General features: G+C 41.8%; 1 protein-coding gene across 3 annotated transcripts in view; it reads left to right on the forward strand.

The window, feature by feature from the left end:
• Positions 1-19580, forward strand: part of TP53BP2 (tumor protein p53 binding protein 2) — a 51216-nt gene extending 31636 nt beyond the window's left edge. For 2 of the 3 annotated variants that reach the window (XM_085054712.1, XM_085054713.1), the window contains exons 6-18: positions 2436-2610; positions 3990-4171; positions 4520-4684; positions 5087-5324; positions 7008-7136; positions 7319-7455; positions 8224-8713; positions 9079-9860; positions 11711-11848; positions 12422-12555; positions 13185-13351; positions 15851-16050; positions 18777-19580. In XM_085054712.1, the coding sequence (XP_084910838.1) occupies positions 2436-2610; positions 3990-4171; positions 4520-4684; positions 5087-5324; positions 7008-7136; positions 7319-7455; positions 8224-8713; positions 9079-9860; positions 11711-11848; positions 12422-12555; positions 13185-13351; positions 15851-16050; positions 18777-18818 (2979 nt within the window). In that variant the 3' untranslated portion in view covers positions 18819-19580. Of the gene's footprint in view, positions 1-1594; positions 1695-2435; positions 2611-3989; positions 4172-4519; positions 4685-5086; positions 5325-7007; positions 7137-7318; positions 7456-8223; positions 8714-9078; positions 9861-11710; positions 11849-12421; positions 12556-13184; positions 13352-15850; positions 16051-18776 lie in introns of those variants that run through there. The other variant, XM_085054714.1, reaches the window with a different exon arrangement.
• The last annotated feature ends 2738 nt before the right edge of the window (positions 19581-22318 follow it).

Below are 22318 nucleotides of genomic sequence, written 5' to 3' on the forward strand. Positions count from 1 at the left end.
TGGGTTTGGGATTAAATTGTTTACAGCCAGGAACAAAGGTAGTAAGAGTCATGTGAAGTGGAGGGAGGATTGGGGAATTAGAGTTTTTTCACCCCTTCTAAACAGAGGGCTCCTTTTCTTTGCTGCCTGTCTTTAAATTTGAAAGTCAATCTATGCAAATACCCTGTAGTAAAACATTAAAACAATGTCAATGATAAAGTGACCATTTAGCTTACTAAAAGGATAGAGCACATAACATTTATTTATTGTCATTCATCCTGGTAGCTCTGTCAGCTCTGTTTGTGCTCCATGTGGTGACCAGCAATTCACCACTTTGATCACTGAACAGTCCTTTTGTCTCTGCTGTCCTGTCATGATAGCTTGCTTTCTCCTGATAAGAGTTTAACATGCCTGGTTTTTTGGGGCAGCTGGCTGGAAGAGATGTCTTGTATGTGATAAAAGTAACCTAGGACTGTGATTTATAAAATGCTTACAGAACAATAACAGAAAAGCTAATGGAAGCACACAGGGTGCTCCTGAATTGTGTAGGGTAAAAAATGATCTGAATGCATCTGTAGAGTGGTGGCATAGAGTTCATGTTTTGCTTGGGTGTTGCTGGTACACACTGCTCTTGAGAATGTAACAAAGTGCTGCTTTTGGCAGAGAATTGTTAGATGTGAGCCTGTCCTGAAGAGGGCTCATCTGTCTGGGTGGATGCTCCCCTGCATTTCAGGATGTGGTTTAACAGGGAAGAAGGCTGCTCTGAGGATCTGGTCTCACTACTTTTCCTCTGTCGCACACCTTGTCTCCCTCTCCTTTTGAAATCAGCTTTGTATGTCTCTATTTTTAATGTCTTCACTTCCCTCATCCCTCAATAATTGGATCTCAGGGAAGTGCTTCAAACTGTGGCTGTCTAATAGTTCTGCAGCACCTGCTAAGTGGTATTATGGCCTGTCAAAATAGGCAGTAAAACTTTATTTCTGCCTCATGGGAAGAACAGGTGCAACTGTGATTCAAGAAATTGGTCAATCAGCCAAATGATGAGAGTTTTCACCTGAAATGTAGCAGCACAATTAATACCCATACTGCCTTGTTTAATTTGCTGAAGAATGTTGCCCTTTTTTTCAGTTCCAGCTAAGATGCATTTATATATGAGAAGCCTAAACTTCTACAACTTCTGTTTCACTCCCAGGTGATGGCAATACACCTTAGTCTTATAAATAACACTGTAGTCACAAGAAACAGGAACATTATTTTTACTGTAAATGGAGTTGTACAAGATTGAGGGGGGGAAAAAAAAAAGTGTTTGAGTCTGGATAGCTGCCCATGGGGTAGGTGTCTGCTGCCTGTGGTTTGAAGAAGAGTAGCCCTGTGGGTGTCCCACTGGTAGAATTTTTCATTTTATGTGCCTCTCTGGAACAAACCTGCTTTCCTAGGTGCCTCTTCACAGTGACTTTCCATTGCCTCTTTCCTGCCTTCTGAAATCAGATGCAATATTAAAAATAGATTCTGAGGGAGGAAAAATACACTTTCTTTTTAGACATGAGCTGTAATATCTTTTTTTTGGTGGTATTTTCCTGCGTGGGAGTGACTCTAAAGTAGTGCATACACTGAGGTGCTGCCTGGTCCTGGTTTTCTCCAGAAGGCAAGCTCACTTTTTGCTCTGCCTTTTTTATTCAAAGTGCACAAGAATTCCTGTTTTCTAAATCTGACTGGTGATTTTTGTTCTTTCATGGGTTTGGTTTCTTCGGAGGAAATGGGGACTTCTAATGTTAGTAAGCAGTGGCAGTCTTGGATATATTAGTAGGTGCTTGGGAAAGTCTTCGTAGTTTTACTGTCTGGGAGCAACCTGTCAGCTCTAGAGGTGGAAGCCATGTATAATGGCCAGTGATTTAGAGTAATTCTTTGTAGATGATCTGGTGGTCTAACGGTTTCTTCTAGGTCTAAATTAGATGTGTGTAGAAACTGATAACACGTTATTGTACTCTCTTGGAGAGGCAAAAGGATTCTCTCCACTAAGGCGGTACCTGTTGTTTAAATGAGGGCCAGGTCACTGTCAATGTTTTCCAGTGTCTTGAATTATCTGTCTTGTGATAGTGGTGATCATTATCAGGAGACCAGTGTGTTTTCAGAGGTTTGGTGTGCAGTCATACTCCATCTCAAGGAGGTGTTAGCAGAACTAGTAAAAGTAAAAAACGTAATGAAAAATACCAATAATCTATGGGATACCTTCCGCATAAAGAATGTCTTACGTTCTCCAGCATGACTTAGTTGTTTAAAGTGTGACATGTGATAGAGATATGTAAGGTACAAACAGCATGGAGAAGGTAGAGAGGAAATATTTCTTAGCTCTTGTAACTCAAGAGCCAAGTAGTGATTAAATCAAATTAACAAGTGTCTTGGAACATGAATACTAAAATTTTTCTTGGACTTCAAAATCCTTGTCTTGGCCGCAGGAGCAGCGTTTGAAATTCCTGAAGCAGCAAGATCAGCGACAGCAACAGCAGGCTGCTGAACAGGAAAAACTGAAACGATTAAAGGAAATTGCTGAGAATCAAGAAGCCAAACTTAAGAAAGTAAGAGCACTGAAAGGTCATGTGGAGCAAAAAAGACTCAGCAATGGGAAATTAGGTGAGTTGCTGCTTGGGGAAGGTAGCCTGGGATTTTTCATGAAACACAGTTCTTGGAATTCAAAAGTTTCTGGTGATTTCAGTGATTCAGAAGAGTTATTTACAGCATTCTGGGAAATGTTAACCTTAGCAATTTCATATCTTGTATTTACCAAGAAAACTTCTGACTGAGCTAGAGCAAAATATATTTTCTTACTATATTTTAAAATGGTCCTGTAAGAGCACCCTGTGTTTTGAGCCCAGCATGTCTCCTCTTTAATTGCAGTGTAGGTTTTTCCTTACTTGAATACCTTTGTGCACCACAGTAACTTTTTCCATCCTTGATGTCAATGCCCTACACATTTAGAGTGTTATTTTCTTGGCTTATAACAAAGCATAGCAGGGTACCCAAGTTGCCTTTTATGCAAGAGGTAATTTAATGGCCAAATTGGGTGCATATTTCATTTTTAAATGTGTGAATCTGACCAGGGTCTTGCTTGCTACAGTACTGGTTGGGTGCTTGTAGTTCAGCAGGTTGATACAACATTAAATATTTACTTCAGACTTAGTATTATTCTTCTGTCTATCTTTTCATCCTCTCTATTGTGCTGAACTTATTTCCAGGCTGTCTCAACTGAAAATATGAATATGTTGTTTTAGTAGGAAGTATGGTGGTTGACAAATAAAGCAAAAGTATTTTCCTGTGGGGAGAATCCCGTTTCTGTTTTGGTTCTGTTGCACAAAATAAACATCAGTTTAAAGGTGTGGAGGGATGGTAGAATAACACAAGATCTTGGAGCATGTGAAACTGTTTCCCTGCTCCATCCCCAGCAAGTCTGATTTTGGTACTTGCTTGAATTCTTACTGATTCCTGCAACTTTGTTCTTTAATAGAACAGTTTCAGCAGTGGGAGCTGCTGATGACAGATGTTTGTAATACACCCTAAAAAGCCCCTCTGAGTCTTTGTTTAATATGACAGCTTGAGTGTTTTGTCATTGAGTTCTTACGACCTAAATTCAGAGTTCTAAGTATCATAAATATGCCTTGTGGTTGGGTTAGTGTCTTCCTGCTGAATTCAGCATTCAGTGAATTTAGGCTTCTCCAGATGAATTCAGTCTGGCATTGTGGTTTTGTTTCCATACTTCAGAAAGTTAAAAAAAAAAAAAGTTCTTTCCCTCCCTGTCAGTGCTCTAAGTAGACCAAATTTCCATAATCATTCTAGTGAGTGTGCCTTTGCCAGAGCTCAGAGAAGAGCTGGTGTGGCAGGGCCCATGAGCTGGGCTGTGCAGCTCTGCTCTGGAGGCCAGCAGGGTGCTCTCTGTCTCCTTAAATGCTGCCTTGGAAGCAACCCACGCTGGGCTGTTTCTCAGGGCAGCTATTGTGCTCTGCCCTTCTGTGCAGTGGAGGAGATTGAACAGATGAACAGCCTGTTCCAGCAAAAGCAGCGCGAGCTGGTGCTGGCTGTGTCCAAAGTGGAGGAGCTCACCAGGCAACTGGAGATGCTGAAGAACGGCAGGATTGATGGTTACCACGACAACCAGTCAGCTGTAGCTGAGCTTGACCGCCTCTACAAGGAGCTGCAGGTAATGGGAGGCCAGCTTGTGACCCACAGCTCTTGCAGGGTAAAAGTTGTTTGGGTTGTTTCTTACCTTGGTGCAAAGAAATCTCGTTGCTCCTGTTCCTGCCAGAGCTGTGTGAGTGCCTGCATGCTGGGTTCAAAGTAAGGAGAGGAAGGTGCACACACTGTCTATACCTTTCCTTTCTGCAAAATTTGGAGACTAACCAGTCTTTTTGCTGGAGAGAAAACATGACTTGACTTTTTAGAAGGCTTTTCTCTTTCCAACAGTTTCCTGTCCCCAATCCTGAAAGTGAATTTGTTCTTATTTTTCTTGTTTTCCTCTCCTCCCCCACTGCTTTGTGAATTTATTCAGTTGAGGAACAAACTGAACCAGGAGCAGAATGCCAAGCTGCAGCAACAGAGGGAGTGTTTGAACAAACGCAACTTGGAGGTGGCAGTCATGGATAAGCGTGTTAATGAGCTGCGAGAGCGTCTGTGGAAGAAAAAGGCAGCTCTGCAACAGAAAGAGAATGTACCAGTAAGTGTGGGGTATTTAATAACCCAAACATTAATTCTGGGTCTTGTCTGTACAGCCTGAAGGAAAAACTTGCTTGGGGGAAGGCTGTTGAGATGCTAAACTTGTTGTCTTTATCCATATGTAGTGGAAGTCTTGTATTATTAAAGTCTTTTTCATGGTACATTAGTGTTAACCTACTTACCCTTTACAGACAAGAAATCTTATGCTGTCGTGGATTTTCTTTATTTAGGTTTTTTATTGCTTTTACTACCTCAGCTTTAATTCTCAAAGCTTTTTCAAAAAAGCACTTTTGGTATTGGAGTATCATTTGCTACTTATGCTTTTTTACTTCTGTTTCAACTCTGATGAATGGATACTGCAGAATAAAATTCTTTAAATTTTCTTTTTTTTTTTTTCCCAAAGGTTTCTTCAGATGGGAATTTACCACAGCCAGTGGCTTCTGCTCCAAGTCGAGTGGCAGCAGTAGGTCCTTATATCCAGTCCTCTACTATGCCACGTATTGCTTCCAGACCTGAGCTTTTGGTGAAACCAGCATTTTCAGATGGGACACAAGCTTTGCAGGTACCTGATGGGCCACTGAAAACACAAACACTGCCCAATATGAGAGCTGGGAACAGTTCACAAGCTAAAGCTCCTGCAGGTAATAGCTTATGATTAATATTTCTTATCCAAACATGTTTTGTTTTCTTACCTAACTGCTCTCTTCTGATGTTTTTTGTTTTTTTTTTTTTTTAAGCAAAGTGTTGAGATGTCGGTCTTGCTACTTGCAGTTTTTCTGCAGCAGTAAATATATTTTATAAGCACTGAGGTTTTACAATTCTATGTTAACAATTAAGTAAATCTGGTAGTGAGCATTTTAAGTTGTTTTACAGTGTGGAATGTGGGAGGGCTTTTCTGTAAAGTGATTATTTTTAAAATTTATTTTAAAGTTCTCCTAAAAACTATTCAACTGTGTGTTTGAGTTTCTAGAGGCAATTTTAGTGCATACCTGGTAACAACCTGGTGCTTGGATGTAGAAACTGACAAAGCCAAGTTTTCTACCTGTGCATTTTGTAAATGACACATGTAAAAGATAAAGCAATGTGACAAGAAATGTGACGAAGGCAGTTGCTTGTAGCACAGAAATAGCAATAAAGTTACCAACTTGCTGAGGGATGAGGTTTGGCATCTCCTACTTGGAGACTTAATGGAGGTTTGTTGGCTTCTCTCTGTGGCTTTCTCCTATGACAGACAGTTCAGTAAGAGAAGTCTAGTGAAGTTCTTGGTTCCAAATACCTTTTCTATCCTTTTCTCTTCTATCCTGGGAGAGGACTCCCTTTTCAGCTGGGAGAGAAGAGAAACACTGATCTTCCCAAATGGAAAAAATGGAGACTGAGCTTGTAGAATAGTTCTGTTTATTTTCTATCTCCCTTTTTCCATCTCCAGTTCTGGCAGATGTTAAAGTAACCAATGCACAAAAGCAGTTCCAAGTGTCTCTTGCTGTATTGGAGAACAGAGACTTGTTTATTTTTATCTGATCCTAAAACTACTGGAGTGGAATTCTAGCTTTAACCACACAAAATTTAAATTTTAGCTAGAGGAATGTGTGGTGGTTAGCTATTTGAACTAAAATATCACTTCTTATTTTGTCCAAATGCTAAAAAATGACTGCTTTCCTAGAGAGAGTTTTTGGTACTTTGTCAGAATGGAACATTTCTCCTGCTGCTTATTATTACTGTTTGAATTTAACATTACGTAGGTTATTTAGAATTCAGTAGAGAGTTTGGCAAAATATTAAATAGCAAATTGCAGGCATTTTCTTAGTGATTTTGGCAGATCTGGATGTCTACTCCAGTGAATGTAAAGATCAGCTTTAATGCAGAACCATTATGCTCATTAAACACACACATGGTTTTTCTACTGTTATGGATATCACTGGCAGGCTCTGTCTATGCTTTAAAGCACTGTGTTTTTCTTGGCACAGTTTATTTTTCATACTTTCTTAATGTATCACTTTTAACTTAGCACTGATACTCAGGGGAAGTTTCCTACTAACTGGAAATAAGCCAATCTAGAGAAGTTCCTTTTTTGAATGCTTTAAGTGCAGCTGTGTGCTACAACAGAGAGTTTTGCTGCTGGTTTTGGTAGTTGTTCCTGAACTTTGTTTGCATTCTCTTTTTAAAACAAACAAATGAAAATCTATAATGCTAGGTTTTATAGCAGTTAACCTCTGTGTGATACCTGTACACTGTCCAGACCTGACTCTTAAAAAAATCTACCTGTAATAAATAAGTCAATAACAATGACTATTATACCTTAAATTCTTCCACTTGTTTTCTCCTAGGTTCTGTGGTCCCTAATGCAAAACCTTCCCCATCTGCCCCTGACTGGAGTAGTTCAAGTACAGACAATCACATTAATCAAGGATCAGCCTTGACTTCAGGAAAAGGAATTGTGACAAGTGAAGGACAAGGTATGTTCTTATGTGCTTGGCTAAAAAATATGGAAAATCTAGTTGATGATACCTCTCTTCTAAATGCTTCAGTAAATATTGAGAATTCATTTGAAAGCACAAAAAAAAAAACCCCAAAACCAAAAACCAAAGAACATTGCCATTTCTTCCCTTTTGAAAGTTGTCTCTTCTCTCTACGACAGCTGAAGGAGAAACTTTTTTACGAGACAAAGAGAAGAAAGTGCGTCCATTCTCCATGTTTGACTCTGTGGACCAGTCTGCTGGGCTGGGCACACTGAGGAAGAACCAGAGCAGTGAGGATCTCCTGCGGGAAGCTCAGGTATGCAGAGAACCTGGGCTGGCTGCTGCTTTCCATCTGGCAGGGCTTTCCCACAGCTCTTCTCATATGGCTGGCAGAAAGCTCTGAGAAGTACTGAGGTCAGCTTTTAACAGACTACTTCTGAGGATAAGAGTCTCTTAGGTTTTTAATGGTAGTTGTTAACTCAAAATCATTCTCTACAGTCACTGTGATGCAAATCTATGTTTTGGCTTAATACATAAAAATTAGTTGTACTAGTGTCTATGTGTATATTTTTACCCCCAAAGATACAAAGAGGCATTTGCATTGTTTGGTTTTCTTAAATCATCTACACACTTGTTTTACTCTAATGCAACAGTGTTCTTCAGATGTTTGACAGGAGCAAGACTTCCCACCTCAATTTTGGCATGAGGGCTCAATTTGATCAGGTAGGGGTGAAGTAGCCCATAACTGGTGATGACAAATGCTTTGTTGGAGAGCAACCTCTTGCCAACTAAGTGTCTTTGATATCTCTAGAGAAATTACTGTGCCCTGCCATTGCTCCTGTTTTAAACATATCTGTTACAGAAAGAATTAAAAGAGAATAGGCTCAAAGTGTTTGCAAACAAGAGTGATGACAAAATGCTTCAGGCAGTTTCTTCTTGTTTTTAATGATGCAAACATCGTTGCAGCAGCAGTACGAATAAGATGCTTATGTGTCATTCTTTGAGTCTCTTTGGTCCTTCACAGCAGGGCTCCTGAACAAACCATGTTTTACTGTTTTATCCTAATGATTTTTTTTTCTTTCAGACAACCAATAAAAATGTAACTAAGGTGCCACCACCTGTCCCCACTAAACCAAAACAGATAAACTTGCCTTACTTTGGTCAAGCCGGTCATCTGCAACCTGCTGATACAAAGCTGGATGGAAACCTGCAGAAGCTGCCTTTGGCTATTGCAGCTATGGGGAACAAACAAAAACCAGTGGCCCAGCAGCCTTCTCATCCTTCTCAGCAGATACAGCAAAGAATTTCAGTACCTCCTGCAGGTTCTTCCTCTAGCCAGGATCAAATTCTTCCTTCCTTCAAGCAGGAGAGTCCCCCTGCAGCAGCTGTGAGACCTTTTACTCCTCAGCCATCCAAAGAAACTTCACTGCCGCCATTTCGAAAGCCCCAAACTGTGGCTGCAAGTTCCATTTACAGCATGTACACCCAACAGCAGACTCCTGGGAAGAACTTCCAGCAGGCAGTGCAGAGTGCTTTGACAAGGGCACAGACCAGAGGACCACACTTCCCAAGTGGTAAGCCTGTGGCTCTCTCCCTCTCTTCTGTCTGATAAACCTCAGATGTTCTTTCCACTTGATCTGTGGGTATGAAGCTGTTACTCAGGGGAATTGAGTGGATGAGGGCAGCTGTAAGAATCTTAGGTGGATCTTCCATGCTGTGTAAGAGTGTTAACAAAAAGGGCAGAATGTCTTGCATTTGCTAGATAACTGTATGGTATATCTGGTTAACAGATCAGTTCTGTTCAATTGTTTGCATTATTCCGCTTCTTTGCCCTACATAAAGAATACACAGCCTGATTCACCTTTCTTCTTTGCTGTTGTTTTCTCGTTGATCAAATATTTAAAGTTGTTCCCCCACCCTTCTCTGAACTGCTCCACAGTGTATGGCAAGCCCGTGATGGCAGGAGCTGGGGTACAGAATCAGCTGCCACAGACAGAGAACATCTACTCCAACCTGCAGGGCAAGCCAGGCAGTCCAGAGCCTGAGATGGAAACTGCAGCCTCTGCTCACGAGAACCACGAGACAGAGCGAATTCCACGTCCCCTGAGCCCCACCAAGCTGCTGCCTTTCCTATCCAACCCCTACCGCAACCAGAGTGATGCCGACCTGGAAGCTCTGCGGAAAAAGCTCTCCAATGCCCCCAGACCGCTGAAGAAACGCAGCTCTATCACTGAGCCAGAGGGGCCTAATGGCCCCAACATTCAGAAGCTGTTGTATCAGAGGACCACTCTGGCTGCAATGGAGACTATTTCGGCTCCATCACATCCCTCCAAACAGACGGCATCAGCTGCCACTCCTGAAAGCCCAGTCGAAATCCCAAATCCTTATCTAAGCACAGAATCAGAGAAAGAAACAGCTGCTTCCATGCCAGAACCAGCTATTGCTGAGGAGGCAGAAACCACAGCAGCAGATCAGAGTGAAGCTGCTCTTCCCCCTGCACCTTTGGACACTGTACCTGAGGCTGCATCAGACAGCGATGAACTCACGCAGCCAAAACCAGAAGAACCAAACCTAGAAGCTCCACTGCCACTGGAGGTGTACATGGAAGAATATCCTCCATACCCACCACCTCCCTATCCATCAGGGGAACCAGAGAGTTTGGGAGAGGACTCGTTCAATATGAGGCCTCCTGAAGTTACTGGACAGTTTTCCTTGCCTCCTGTAAGTATTAGTTAGCTTACAACTGGGGTGCCCTGTCAGTAAATCATCTCAAGTGCTGCCATAAACCCTGTGCATTGTTGTAGAGCTTCAGCAGATGTGGGAGAACATTCACACAATCTAGAAGTCTCTCTGTTGGTGTCTGTTCTATTTGTGTGATGCTCTTATCTCCAGACTGCATGACAGTAATAAAAAGTCTCTGTTGTCCCTGGAATTAATGACATAATGAAAAGTTACAAATGGCATACACAAATAGTAAAATTCTTCAGAGCTGCAAAGAACATTCCTTATAAAAATCTGCCCATATCTTAAAAAGAAAATCCGGATAAATCCAAGCTGATATTTTTTTTCCTTGAGGTACAGATACAGATTTCACAAGCATTTCTCACTATTCCTGATAGGAGCTGGAAACTAATTTTCTTAATCCTCAATTGCATTTGTTTATCTGAAAGTACCTTGCTTGAAAAATATGGAGGAACAGATTTTTTTAGTTTCTGCTTTAAAAACTCATTTGTAGACATCAGTTGTTTGTATTTCTTCTACTGAATGTTTTCTGAATTTCTTTGGAACCTGATTTAACATCAGTCTACTCTCACATTGTATCAAAATGAACTCTTGGGGCTAAGAGGAGGCAGCACTTCTACCATTTTATTTGGCAAGTTTGTATCTGTGTGTGTGGTATGATGTTATCTCACTGTTGTAGAACAGAAATGTGTAATGTTTTCAGTTTCCCAAAGATTTTCTGTTGAAATCCTATCATGAACATAGTTTTGATAACTTGATACATAAAAGTGGTTTTTTCCTCTATCACTTCAGAGCAGAGGAGTTAAAAGCTTTAAGTGTACTTTTTAACCTTTTAATTTGTGCATGGAGTAGACATTGCATGTTTTCATGCTTTTAAAGATTTTGTTCTTGCTCCCTTTTACAAGGAAACTTGAGTGGTAAGATTTTCTGAATTGTAAGACTCATTTCTGCTTGGTTTTGTAATAATTCTGCAATGATTGGAAGAAACCAGCCCAACTTCTTGATTTCATGTTTAAATCCGTGGGTTGTTCTGCCAGGCTCACTCTTGAAAAAGCCTGTACTTTTGATATTAGGTGTAAATCTTTAGGCAGAAGAGTATTTCATGGCAATCTCTACTTATATGGCTTATATCCACATTTGCTCTCACAGAATATGAGTCATTTCTATTCATCTTTGCCTGGACATCTGTCAGAAATTTACATACCATCGTGAATGGTCTTATTGCTGCTGCCCAGCCAGCTGGGCAAGCACTGAGCTAATGCAAGCATGTTCCCTAAAGGAAAGGCTACAAGCTCAGCTATAGAAAAATTTGCTTTCCAGTATCAATGGGAGCATTTAAAGCAGTTCTACACTTAGTTCTATATTATTTCCAAAACCATTTTCTATCACTGTTTGCTCCTGCTAACCACTGCTAAACTCAGGAACTTAACATCAGCACTTAAGGTAGTGTACTTTGTGGACTGTGCTGCTTGGTTTGTCTAATAGCTGTGAGAGTTAATGGTACAATCGTCCAAACAACAAGAAAAAATTGCATCTTTTCTTGATCTTCAGGGATTTGGTAGTTTCACTACTTTGCTGATGTTTGATCAAGGTGACTTCTGTATGGGAGTTGAATAGTGACCTTGTCTAGAGATAAAGGCAGAGCTCTTTTGTAACATGCCTAACCTAATATATTCATAATGTGTTTGGGAATTGTTAAAAATACTATAAATTTCTTATTAAACACTGCTTTGAGTGGTCATTTCTGCTGTCATTCCCAAATAAGCAGTTTCATTTTCTTGTTCTTTCCACTAAAAAAGGTGCCTGTAACTTGTGTTACCTTTTCACAGGGGAAGAGGACAAACCTGCGTAAGACTGGCTCCGAGAGGATTGGACATGGAATGAGAGTGAAATTCAATCCCCTGGCATTGCTTCTGGATTCATCTTTGGAGGGGGAGTTTGACCTTGTGCAGAGAATAATTTATGAGGTACAATTGCTAATTTGTAAGACAAAGAATTTCAATCCTGGTTGAAACTAGGAAGTCGTAGCTTTTCTGAACTAGTGCAGAACCTAGATCTGTTCTTGAGGAAGTAGGTCTTAACAGGTCATAAATGATCATACTTGGAGGCTGATTTTAAATATGCTAAATCCACAGTGGGTTTTTAACACCATGACTGTAAATTTGCAGGACAACTTTTTCTCATTTATTATGCAGTGTTTCATTCCTTGTCTGGCATGTTATCAGATAATTTGAGAAGCAAAATCCATGTGAACTTTGCTCACAGTTAAGTAGATATATATCAGAAATTTGTTAAAAGTACTTTTAGTAAGTTATCAAGATACTGTTTCTCTGAACCAAACTGTTAAAGGGAGACTGCAAGCATACAGATGAGTCCTGTTGCAAAACTGGTGGTGGTTGTAGTCTTCTCCCTATTGCTCATGTCCTTCCTAGAAATACGTCACAAATTCATATTTCAGAATAAGACAAATGATTTTTATATGAGGTGTTTGCTCTAGAGAGTTTCACCTGCATGTGGTTGGTTCCTTTCTGGCTGGCCAGGTGGAAGATCCTAGCATGCCCAATGATGAAGGAATTACTGCGCTGCACAACGCTGTGTGCGCTGGGCACACGGAAATCGTGAAGTTCCTGGTGCAGTTTGGGGTGAATGTGAACGCTGCAGACAGCGATGGATGGTAAGGATTTCATTAAGTGGTTCCTTATGAATGGTCTCCACAAGAGCCATGACTTAGGAGCTGCTGCAGCTCCCTCAGAATGCCCCTTGCTTTGCTCCTGCAGAGCTGGCAATGAGTTTTCCAAAGCAGCAGTTCTCTGTGGGGCATTATATGGGACTGTGCAGAGGGGAAAATAGGGTAAGTATAGTAATATTCCTTGTATGAAAAAAACATTGTAGGGGTGGGCACAGTTGGCAGGAAATTGCTGTTTCTTTGAGGTATTGAAGACAGCTAATTATGAGCCTTATGCTGAAATTCCCAATGTCCTCTCTGTGGGATAGCCTACAACTTACCTGTGCTCTGGGCTGTATCTAGCCCTGCAATCTCTCCCCAGTTCTGTCCTGTCTAATACTCAGACATGATCTGTATGGAAACCTAGCTCTAAGGCTCAAGCAGCCGTAGTATAGCTCCTGTTATCTGTGGAAAGCAATTGCTCTTGACATGCTGGGTTAAGTGCTGTGCTGGGAAGATCTCAGCAGGGCAGGGCTGGTTGCCCGAGGTCCTGCATGGACACTGTTCACTCCCAGAGCTCTGTAAAAGCTCCATGAGCAGTGGGAGTGAAGTGCCATCCTTCTGTCCTTGCCTTACAGGACCCCTTTGCACTGTGCAGCATCCTGCAACAATGTGCAGGTGTGCAAGTTCCTGGTGGAGTCGGGGGCAGCTGTCTTTGCCATGACCTACAGTGACATGCAGACAGCTGCAGACAAGTGTGAGGAGATGGAAGAAGGCTACACCCAGTGCTCCCAGTTCTTGTATGGTGAGTGTCATCCCTGAGCTCTGCAGTGTGCCAGGGGCTTCCCTGCCACTGCTCAGTCCATTTGTGCATGAGGAGGGGTAAATTGCACAGTCAGATTGTGTCCCTATGCCTCTCTTGGAAAGAGAGAGGTTTTAGCAGCTTTTTGTCACAGAACGAGTTCTGTCAACACTAACTTCGTAATACTCACCCCGTGGAGGAGCTCTGAGTTACAAAGGTTTCCCTACATTAAAAGCTTTGAGTGAGGCATATGCATTGACAGATCCACCAGTGCAAGGTGGCAGTTAGGTGAATCTTGCCACATAAGAGCTTCTATTACATAAAAACAAAAGTGCTATGGAATTGTCAGTAGGCAGTTCATAGCTGTTACTTGGTGTCTTTAAATGAGGAGTATTTCCTAATGTGCACCTTGGAACCAAAGAAGGTATTGCCAAGTTCCTGCCTTGATGGATGTTAGTAAGCACTGAATTTGACTTTACCTTCCTGGCTTTTTTCCTGACTTGCATGTAAAAAGAAATCCCACATTAAATTTAGATTTTATTCAAATAGTAAGGCTACAGTGATAGTATCTTTTAATGGAGAGAATTAATTCCCCCTAGGGGGTGATGAGTATTAGTCAATGAGGTCTTACATTACTTTACTGTATGTTTTGTGTGTAATGAGGTTTTAAATTACTTTTCTCTGTTTTGTATGTAGCTCATGTCCCCATGGCACCTACCAGCTGGTGTGTCATCTCTCCGTAAGAGGTTAGAGTAACAGCAATGTAACACTGCAGAAAAAGCTGTAAAACTGCCTTTCTGCTTTTGTGGCACAGGCGAGATCTGAGTTTCTCTAAGCTGCTCAGCCAGCAGATTTCAAAACAGTCTGTCCAGCTGTCCTCACTAAGCTTGAAAACTGTGTCTCTTAGTGCCAAACATACAGTTTTCACTATAAAGAGAGGAAGCCTTTTTAACTGGCATCAAAATTTGTAGGCTAAGCAAAATTCCATTTGGTTTTGTATTCATACTCCAAGGGAGGTCATCAACACCAAATACCCAAGGAAGATGGTAGGACTAGATAAAAAATAATACTTGTCTAATATTTTAAACTGGTTTTAACTCAGATGTGAGTTAGGAGATGATATTTTTGTGTATCTATCAAGAACAGCTCTTGAGGGATTTCTTTCAGGAATTTGTCTAATTCTTAAATTCAGGTAAATTGCCCACAAAATCCTGTGGAAAAGAGGTCAATGGTCTCATTATATACAGCATGAAAAGATACATTATTTTTTTCCATGGGTTTTTTTTATGACCTGCCGTCTGGTGATCTCACTTGATACTCTTTTTTTTTTTTTTTTTTGTTGAGTTTGGGATCTTTTTGTGCTATGAGATACTTTTTGATGGGTCTTGAAAGGACTGTAAGGCTTTGGCCTATTGCCAGTTTTTCCAGATTGGAACCACTGAAACTAAGGTATCTCTTGATATATTGGCTGTTCAGCTATCAAAATTCCATATCATTCCATTAGAAATTAATCTTATTGCTGAGACTGGTTCTGGTTGCCTGTAGTTACTGTAAGAAATTATTCCATGGCCTAAAACTCCTTCTGTAAAAGAAGTTTGTGAATGTGTATCTGTTTCCAGATATACCTTGTGCACCAAAACCTGGCCCTCTAAACTCATTATTAAGGTAATCAACTCTGGTGTAATTAATTGACTCACCTAATCTTTTTTGTTGTGAAAATCAACTGGTATACAAACTAAGATACCTTTTCCACTTTTGTGCTTAGAGGCTGAGGAATGTGAACAGAAAGAAGAATATAATCTCTGGCTACACCTGTAAAATGAGCAAGTTCTAAATAACACAGCAGGGTGTTCTCTGAAACACCTTGGTCCAGAAATATTTTAACAGGATTGTGTTTCTGAAGGCAGTGTTTAAAACAGAAAAACAAAAACAGTGTTAGAAATTAAGCACTGCTGAGATAAGTGTTTGAGTCAACCAAATGCAGCTGGAGAGTAGCAGGCAAATCTTTCAGGTACAGGGCTGAGATGCAACTTGTTTTAAAGCTCTGAAATAAAATGACCCAGGTGGCAAATGATACCACAAGCATCAACATGGCAGTGGTGGCCAACCTAAACAGGTATTGCTATCTCCTGTTGACAGAAAGAGATTACGACTGGGCTGAGACTACAGTAAGTGTTTCTTTCTCATCACTTAGGTCTAGAAAGCATGAACACAAAAATATAACCTTTTATCAATCAGTGCTGCTCTTTCAATTTACCTTGCATTTTTTGAACATGTATAAGGAAGGAATCTGTCTACTGTAAGTAACTTCATAAAGCCACTTCTTCCAGGGCCAACTCTGAGTAGGCAACAAGGTGCCAAGTAGGTAGGAATTGTTGTTTGGGTTATTTTTTTTTTCCTGGACTGCCCTCCAGCAAGAATAAAGGAGTCTTCCCTCCTGTTGTCCCTTTTATTTATTTATTTTATTTTCAACCTAGCTGCTCTGTGTTTTCAATGTTGCAGGGGTGCAGGAGAAGATGGGAATAATGAACAAAGGAGTGATTTATGGACTGTGGGATTATGAGGCTCAGAATGACGACGAGCTGTCCATGAAGGAAGGAGACTGCATGACAATCCTGCGGCGGGAGGATGAGGAGGAGGTTGAGTGGTGGTGGGCACGGCTGAACGACAAGGAAGGCTATGTGCCCCGAAACCTGCTAGGGGTGAGTCCTGCATGCTTCCACAGCCAAAAAAAACCCCACCCCAGTGTGTGGAGTGTGCACAGCATTGTGTTCTCATTGTACCTCCTGCATCTAGGTTAGGTGCAGCTTTAAAAGTCAAGAGGAAGGAGTTGACATTCTCCGTGTATTCATTTAGGGAGTTGAATGCCTTGGCAGAGTGGGTTAACATCCTCTGTTTAAGGCACTTAACAGAGATTAATGAGTGCATAAAAGAACAACATGTATCACCACCCTGCTGTACATAGCAGGCCCTAATACTAACCTTGTCTCACCATCTTAGAGAGAAAAAATCCCTTTTTATCCAAGCATGCTGTGTGAATAAGATTTTCTTGAGCACGTTCTCAGGCACATGGTAGATTTTGGGGCTGTCCTGTGTAGGGCCAGGAGTTGGACTCAGTGATCCTTGGGGAGTCCCTTCCAACTCAGAATATTCTGTGATTCTTTGAGAACAAAACTAGTTTTCCCTCTTTCAAGTAAGTGATGTACAGGCACAAAGGGCCTTCAGAACTGAAACCTGCATGAAGAGTGACTCCTTCCCTGTGTGCACAGGGCACCTTTTGATCCAAGGAGATAAACACTGCAAAAATCTAGGGTTTTTTTCAGTGTTGGAAAACAGATTACATTGTTCAGTGAAGGCGGATCTTTATTTTCTCCTATGCCTTTTAAGTAATATTTAACCATATGTCTGAGGCCTTACGTGAATGGCCTCTCCTTCCCTCATCACCTTTTGCACTGCCTCTTTTATTAAAAACAACTGTGTACAAATAAGATACTTTCAATTATGTCCTTGTATTTCTCTTCATAGCTGAGTTGCTAGAAAACTATGGCAGATGGGCACATATATAAAAATTCCATTAAGCTTTTTTGTACAATTCTAGTTGCCCTGGTGCTGGAGATAAGAGGTTCTCCAAGATTAACCACTGTGAATTTTAGCTGATTGATGTATGATGCTTGAAAGAGGCTGAATCTCCTTCCTCGTGCAGATAATCCTTACTCTTAAACTGGTTGGATTGTGTAGACTCTAATGCAAAATCAGTTTTCATTTATGTATCATTTCCAGGTCAGGCCTACCCACCATGTACTGTAAAATCCTCCCTAACATACTACTTCTGCTCAGTTTCTTCCTCTCCAAAGTAAACATTTCTAAATTAAGAGCAGCCATCAGTCCTGCACAGCAAGGTCAAAATGGCAGCGTTTTCATTTTTGCCTGCCCTAGGGTGAATTGTGCATGTGCTGCTTGTTCATGAGGTTGTGCATTCAGCCTGAGCACAGGTGTGTAAGAACACAAGAAGCATCTCTGCTTCTAGGGAAAAAAAGCACAAGGCAGCACAACTTAAACCAGGAATCACAACTTACCCTTGTAAACACAGCACAATCCCAACAGAACCTTTGGGGGAAATTGCACAGTATTTATTAACTGTGACACTCATCTGCATGTTCAGTTGTTCTGGTGCTGCCACTGAGATATTCCGTGGTTATTCTCAAAAGCAATTACTGGCCTCTTAATATAGCAGCTGAAATGAAGGCTATGATGTTCACCAAAGAGGAAAATGTTTGGCAGATTAATATATTCTTATCATAGTTGCTTTTTTCCTTTGCAGTCAGGAGAACTGAATAAAAACAAGGATTAAATTATCTGTATCACTGCTCTCCCCTTCTTAGTGACTCCCGAGCTCTGTAAGCTAGTAAGATGAGATAATACTGTCAAAGAAAGTCTTTTGAACAGTCAGCTGTTATGATACTGTGACTGACTGACTTCATCTCTGCTGGTGGTGAAATCATAGCAGGCTGAGACAGACCTTGTGGTGAAGTTGTTGGCCTTGTCTTAGTCATTGAGTAAAGAAAGCCAGAGTCTGGTTGAAGAGAGAAGAAAGCATCTTTAAGAAAAGCTTTAAATAAGAAAACCTAGAAAGATGTGATGTAGACATGCATTGCCATTTAGAGCATAGAGGATTCATCTCTCCTAGATGTATGAAGTGTATCCTCCTATTTCCATGTGCCAGTGGCTGTGCTTATCAGAACAGTAGCTGTCCCCAAAGCCCTTCCATGTGGGAGCCAAGAGCTCCCCAGGCATCTTGTCCCTGCTGTGTGCTGTCCCAAGCTGTGTCCTGTCAGTTGTCCCCTGTGTGTGGCCAGCCTGTGTCAGCAGCACATGGCCCAAGGGCCACAGGCTGGCAGGGACCAATTTACTACTGGGCAGATAATTCATGGAATGGCCACCCACTCTCCACAGCACCACCGGCTCCATGCTCCTTCTGCAGACAGATGTTTCCAGCTTGCCCAAAGCTATACTTCTGTAAAAGCTGATAGGCACTGAGAGAGAAAATAGACCAGACCTTAATACTTCTCTGGTCCAGTTTATAAAACAGGGAACAATCCCACAGTTCACAGAACACAGAAATCTTGACTTACCAAGCCACATGCTTTTCCTGGCCCACCCATCTGGGTAGAGCTGAAAGTACTCAATTATGTGCTGTTCAATACCTTCCTTTTGTACTGACATGGTTGGGGTTTTTTTAAGGCTGCCTAAGACTGCTAAATTTATATTTGTTAGTGCCCTGGGTGTTTTTTCTAACCATGCTTTTGGTACTATAGATTACATTAGAATTGTAGCACTGAAGAGAAGCCTCTTTTATTAATTTTTTCTTTTTAAAAAGTAACCTTTTAAAGTACTAAAATTTTAAACCTCATTTCTGTTTTACCCTCAGCTGTATCCGAGGATTAAACCTAGACAAAGAAGCTTGGCATGAAATAGTACAGAAGCCAGATTCTTGAAGTACTAATCATGGGTAACTTACAGAAAAAAAGTCCATTTTGTGTTGGTTCCAATATCATGAGACTTATTTCAATGACAATGTAATTTGAAAGCTATGAAGAATGTGCTTTGAAAACAAATGAAGGATTGATGCATTAGCAAATGGATGAGGGCATTGTACAAGATGAAATAATGCTTACAAGCAAATGAAATTCTGCTGCCTTTGGTCAAATCAAGCCATTATGTTCAAGTACCCACTTGGATTTCTTCTAACATGGCAGAAGAGAGTTTCAGTTTTTTTCTGCATTAAATACAAGGACCTTTTGAATTTGCCATTGAAGGAATCATCATGAAACAGACAACTTTGCTTTGTCCAAATTTATCCTGAGGCTTTTTCCAGATGGGAGAAATTAAAGTATGTGCACAGCACCCAACTGCTTATTGCTGGAAGCAGAATGTTTGTTAAAAAGAAGCTAAAAATGAAGTGCATCTGAAGAGTGACAACCACATGACCAATCCATTAAGCAATAACTTTTTAAAAAGCTGTAGCATCTTAGAAATTCTATGTATTCAAAATATTATGTGCTGTAACAAATGTAGTTTTAGATTCCTCTTTTTACAAAGAGCCTCATGTATTTATTGTATTTTGTACTTTGAAGACTAAGTGTAGAAACTTTCTGTAGTCCTTGACAACTTACTTGTTTTTATTCCACTTGTTTACTCCACCATTAAACTTTTGTCTCCTCTTAAGCTTTAACTCTGAGTATTTTAATGGCAATTTTTATTAGAAGTGTTACCACCATGACACACTGCTGTTCTACATTACACTAACCTTCAACTACTTTCTGTATTGAACTAAACCCCTCCTCCCCCATTCATTCCAGGTAGTTTTTCTGCATTTAAAACGAAGCTGAATCTGTTAGTTGCACATAACCTTTGTTAACCTTAAAAGCTAAGGGACATACTTAAGAAAAAAAAGTCTTGGTATAAGGATTTTCCAAATAAAGCCTTTCCTATAGAGCTATCCTTTCTATCTCTCTACTTGGCAATAATTTGATAATGAACAATATTTCACAGATGTCCTAGGTTGCAATATTGATGTAGTTAAGTATTCTATTACCATCAGCTGTGGGCCATTAGCTGCTATCACCCACTCCGGATGACAGGCAATGGGCCATCCGTTAGCTATTATCACTTGCTAACGACCCACCCCGCATGACAGGCAATGGGCCATCAGGAACCCACCGTGTGACTCATGGACTTATCTCATCCCATTGTGAGATGCTCTGCCGAGGAGGGAGGAGCCAGGTGTTCCCACCTGAATATAACCTGGCCCTGGAACTGCCTGAGCTAGCCCTGTCTACTGGGTTCCCAGAGGACCAGAGCTACCACTGGATCTTCAGCTGGAGACTAGACCTTCACAGGATCACTGCTTCAACTGGACTACTTCAGTTGGACTGCTACTACCACCCTAACAGGGTGTTAGGTTGTATCTGACTTTGTCAGTGCTTTTCCTTGTATTATTTCACTTATTTTTAATTTCAATCTTGACTTGTGATCTCCCACTGGTTTGTTTTCAAACCAATACATATTTTGGCGCCCAACGTGGGGCACAACCTGGGGAAACTCAGAAATCCTAGCACCATGATGCTCAGCTTATCTATATGGGTGCTTTATCTCGCTCTCTATATCTTTCCTCAAATGGGAAGCTATCTGCCTGTCGTATTGCTCTTGTTACGATCAGGGCATAGCATGAAAATTGCTCTATTGGTTTATTATGCCTATTGCATAGTAACCTGTGAGGCGATGAATACCATTCGTTATATATACTCGACTTTGTCTGCCTGGCCTAACCTGAGCTGCTCCATCTGGGACCTCCTCAGCAATCGCACCCACCCTCTGGGGCTAGGAGGAGAGAGCGGTTTTTTCCAGCCTTTCAGGTCAGGCACAGCCGTTTTTGAGGATATTGAGTTCTCTCTGGATGCTAGGGATGGCATAATCTTTTTGTTAGTTCTGTTTTCCTTTTTCTCTGCGACCAGCATCGTGTACCTCATGCTGAAGATCAGAACAATATTTTGTCTTCTTGAGGGGGAGAAACAAAGCAAATCAGAACAGCCGAAGCCTGTAGCAGTTGCCCCCGTCCAGAAAAAGAAATCCAAGAGCAAATCAGTCCGCATAGCGACTGATGAGGATGCGGCAGGACCATCTCACCAAGCAGAAGAGACAGAGCCGGAGATCATCACTCGCTCTCTATCCCTGGGGGAGCTGCGTGACCTACGGAGGGAATTCACCCGGCAGGCAAACGAGTCCATCTTAACCTGGCTGCTCCGCATCTGGGATGCCGCTGCTAATGACACCATTCTGGATGGAAGTGAGGCCAGGCAACTGGGATCCCTGTCTCAGGATGTGGTCATTGACCAGGGGATTGGGAAAACCCAGGAAACTCTCAGCCTCTGGCGGAGATTGCTGGCGAGTGTACGGGACAGATACCTCTGCAAAGAAGACCTCCAGATGCACCAAAGGAAATGGAACACAATAGAACAAGGTATCCGATGCCTGAGGGAATTGGCTGTGCTAGAGATCATTTTCTCGGACAACGAGAGATTCCCCAAGAGCCCAGATAATGTCCGGTGCACTTCACAAATGTGGCTAAGATTCGCGCGGCTCGGACCAGAGATATACTCTCGTTACCTGGCAACATTGCAGTGGAGGGAAGGCGAAGACCAGGTGGGCATGTTAACAAACAAACTGAGAATTTACGAGGACACTGTCACCGCTCCACTACGAACCCAGGTCTCATCGGTAGAAACAAACCTGGCCGCGCAAGTCCGGAGCTTAATTGAAGAGAGCCACCAGAAACTAAAGAAAGAGCTCAAAGAAGGATTTTTTCATGCCACACCGAAACCAACCAGAGTCTCTGCCATCAGGAGCAGATGTACTCCAGCCAGGGAAAGAAAACAAACTCCACGACGTGACCTCTGGTTTTTCCTTCAGGAGCATGGGGAAGACATGAGAAAGTGGGATAGGAAACCCACCTCCTCCTTAGCAGCCCGGGTACGTGAATTGAAAAAGGAAAACCCATCTGGGCCGCTGAGATTTGGCAGGACATCGCCGCCCGGGCAGAAAAGCTGACCGTGAAAGTTCGACACGTGGATGCACATGTACCCAAGAGTCGGGCTAATGAAGAGCATCGTAACAACGAGCAGGTGGACCGAGCTGCCAAGGTGGAAGTGTCACAGGTGGATCTGGACTGGCAGCACAAAGGAGAATTATTTCTAGCTCGTTGGGCCCATGATGCCTCTGGTCATCAAGGGAGAGATGCGACATACAGGTGGGCTCGTGACCGAGGGGTGGACTTGACCATGGACAACATCTCACAGGTCATCCACAGCTGTGAGACTTGCGCTGCAATCAAACAGGCCAAGCGGGTGAAGCCTCTGTGGTACGGTGGACGATGGTCAAAGTACAGGTATGGGGAAGTATGGCAAGTTGACT

Source organism: Lichenostomus cassidix, chromosome 3 (genome assembly GCF_008360975.1).
Source record: "Lichenostomus cassidix isolate B80296 chromosome 3, HeHo_3.0, whole genome shotgun sequence".
In the NCBI taxonomy this organism is placed as follows: Eukaryota; Metazoa; Chordata; class Aves; order Passeriformes; family Meliphagidae; genus Lichenostomus; species Lichenostomus cassidix.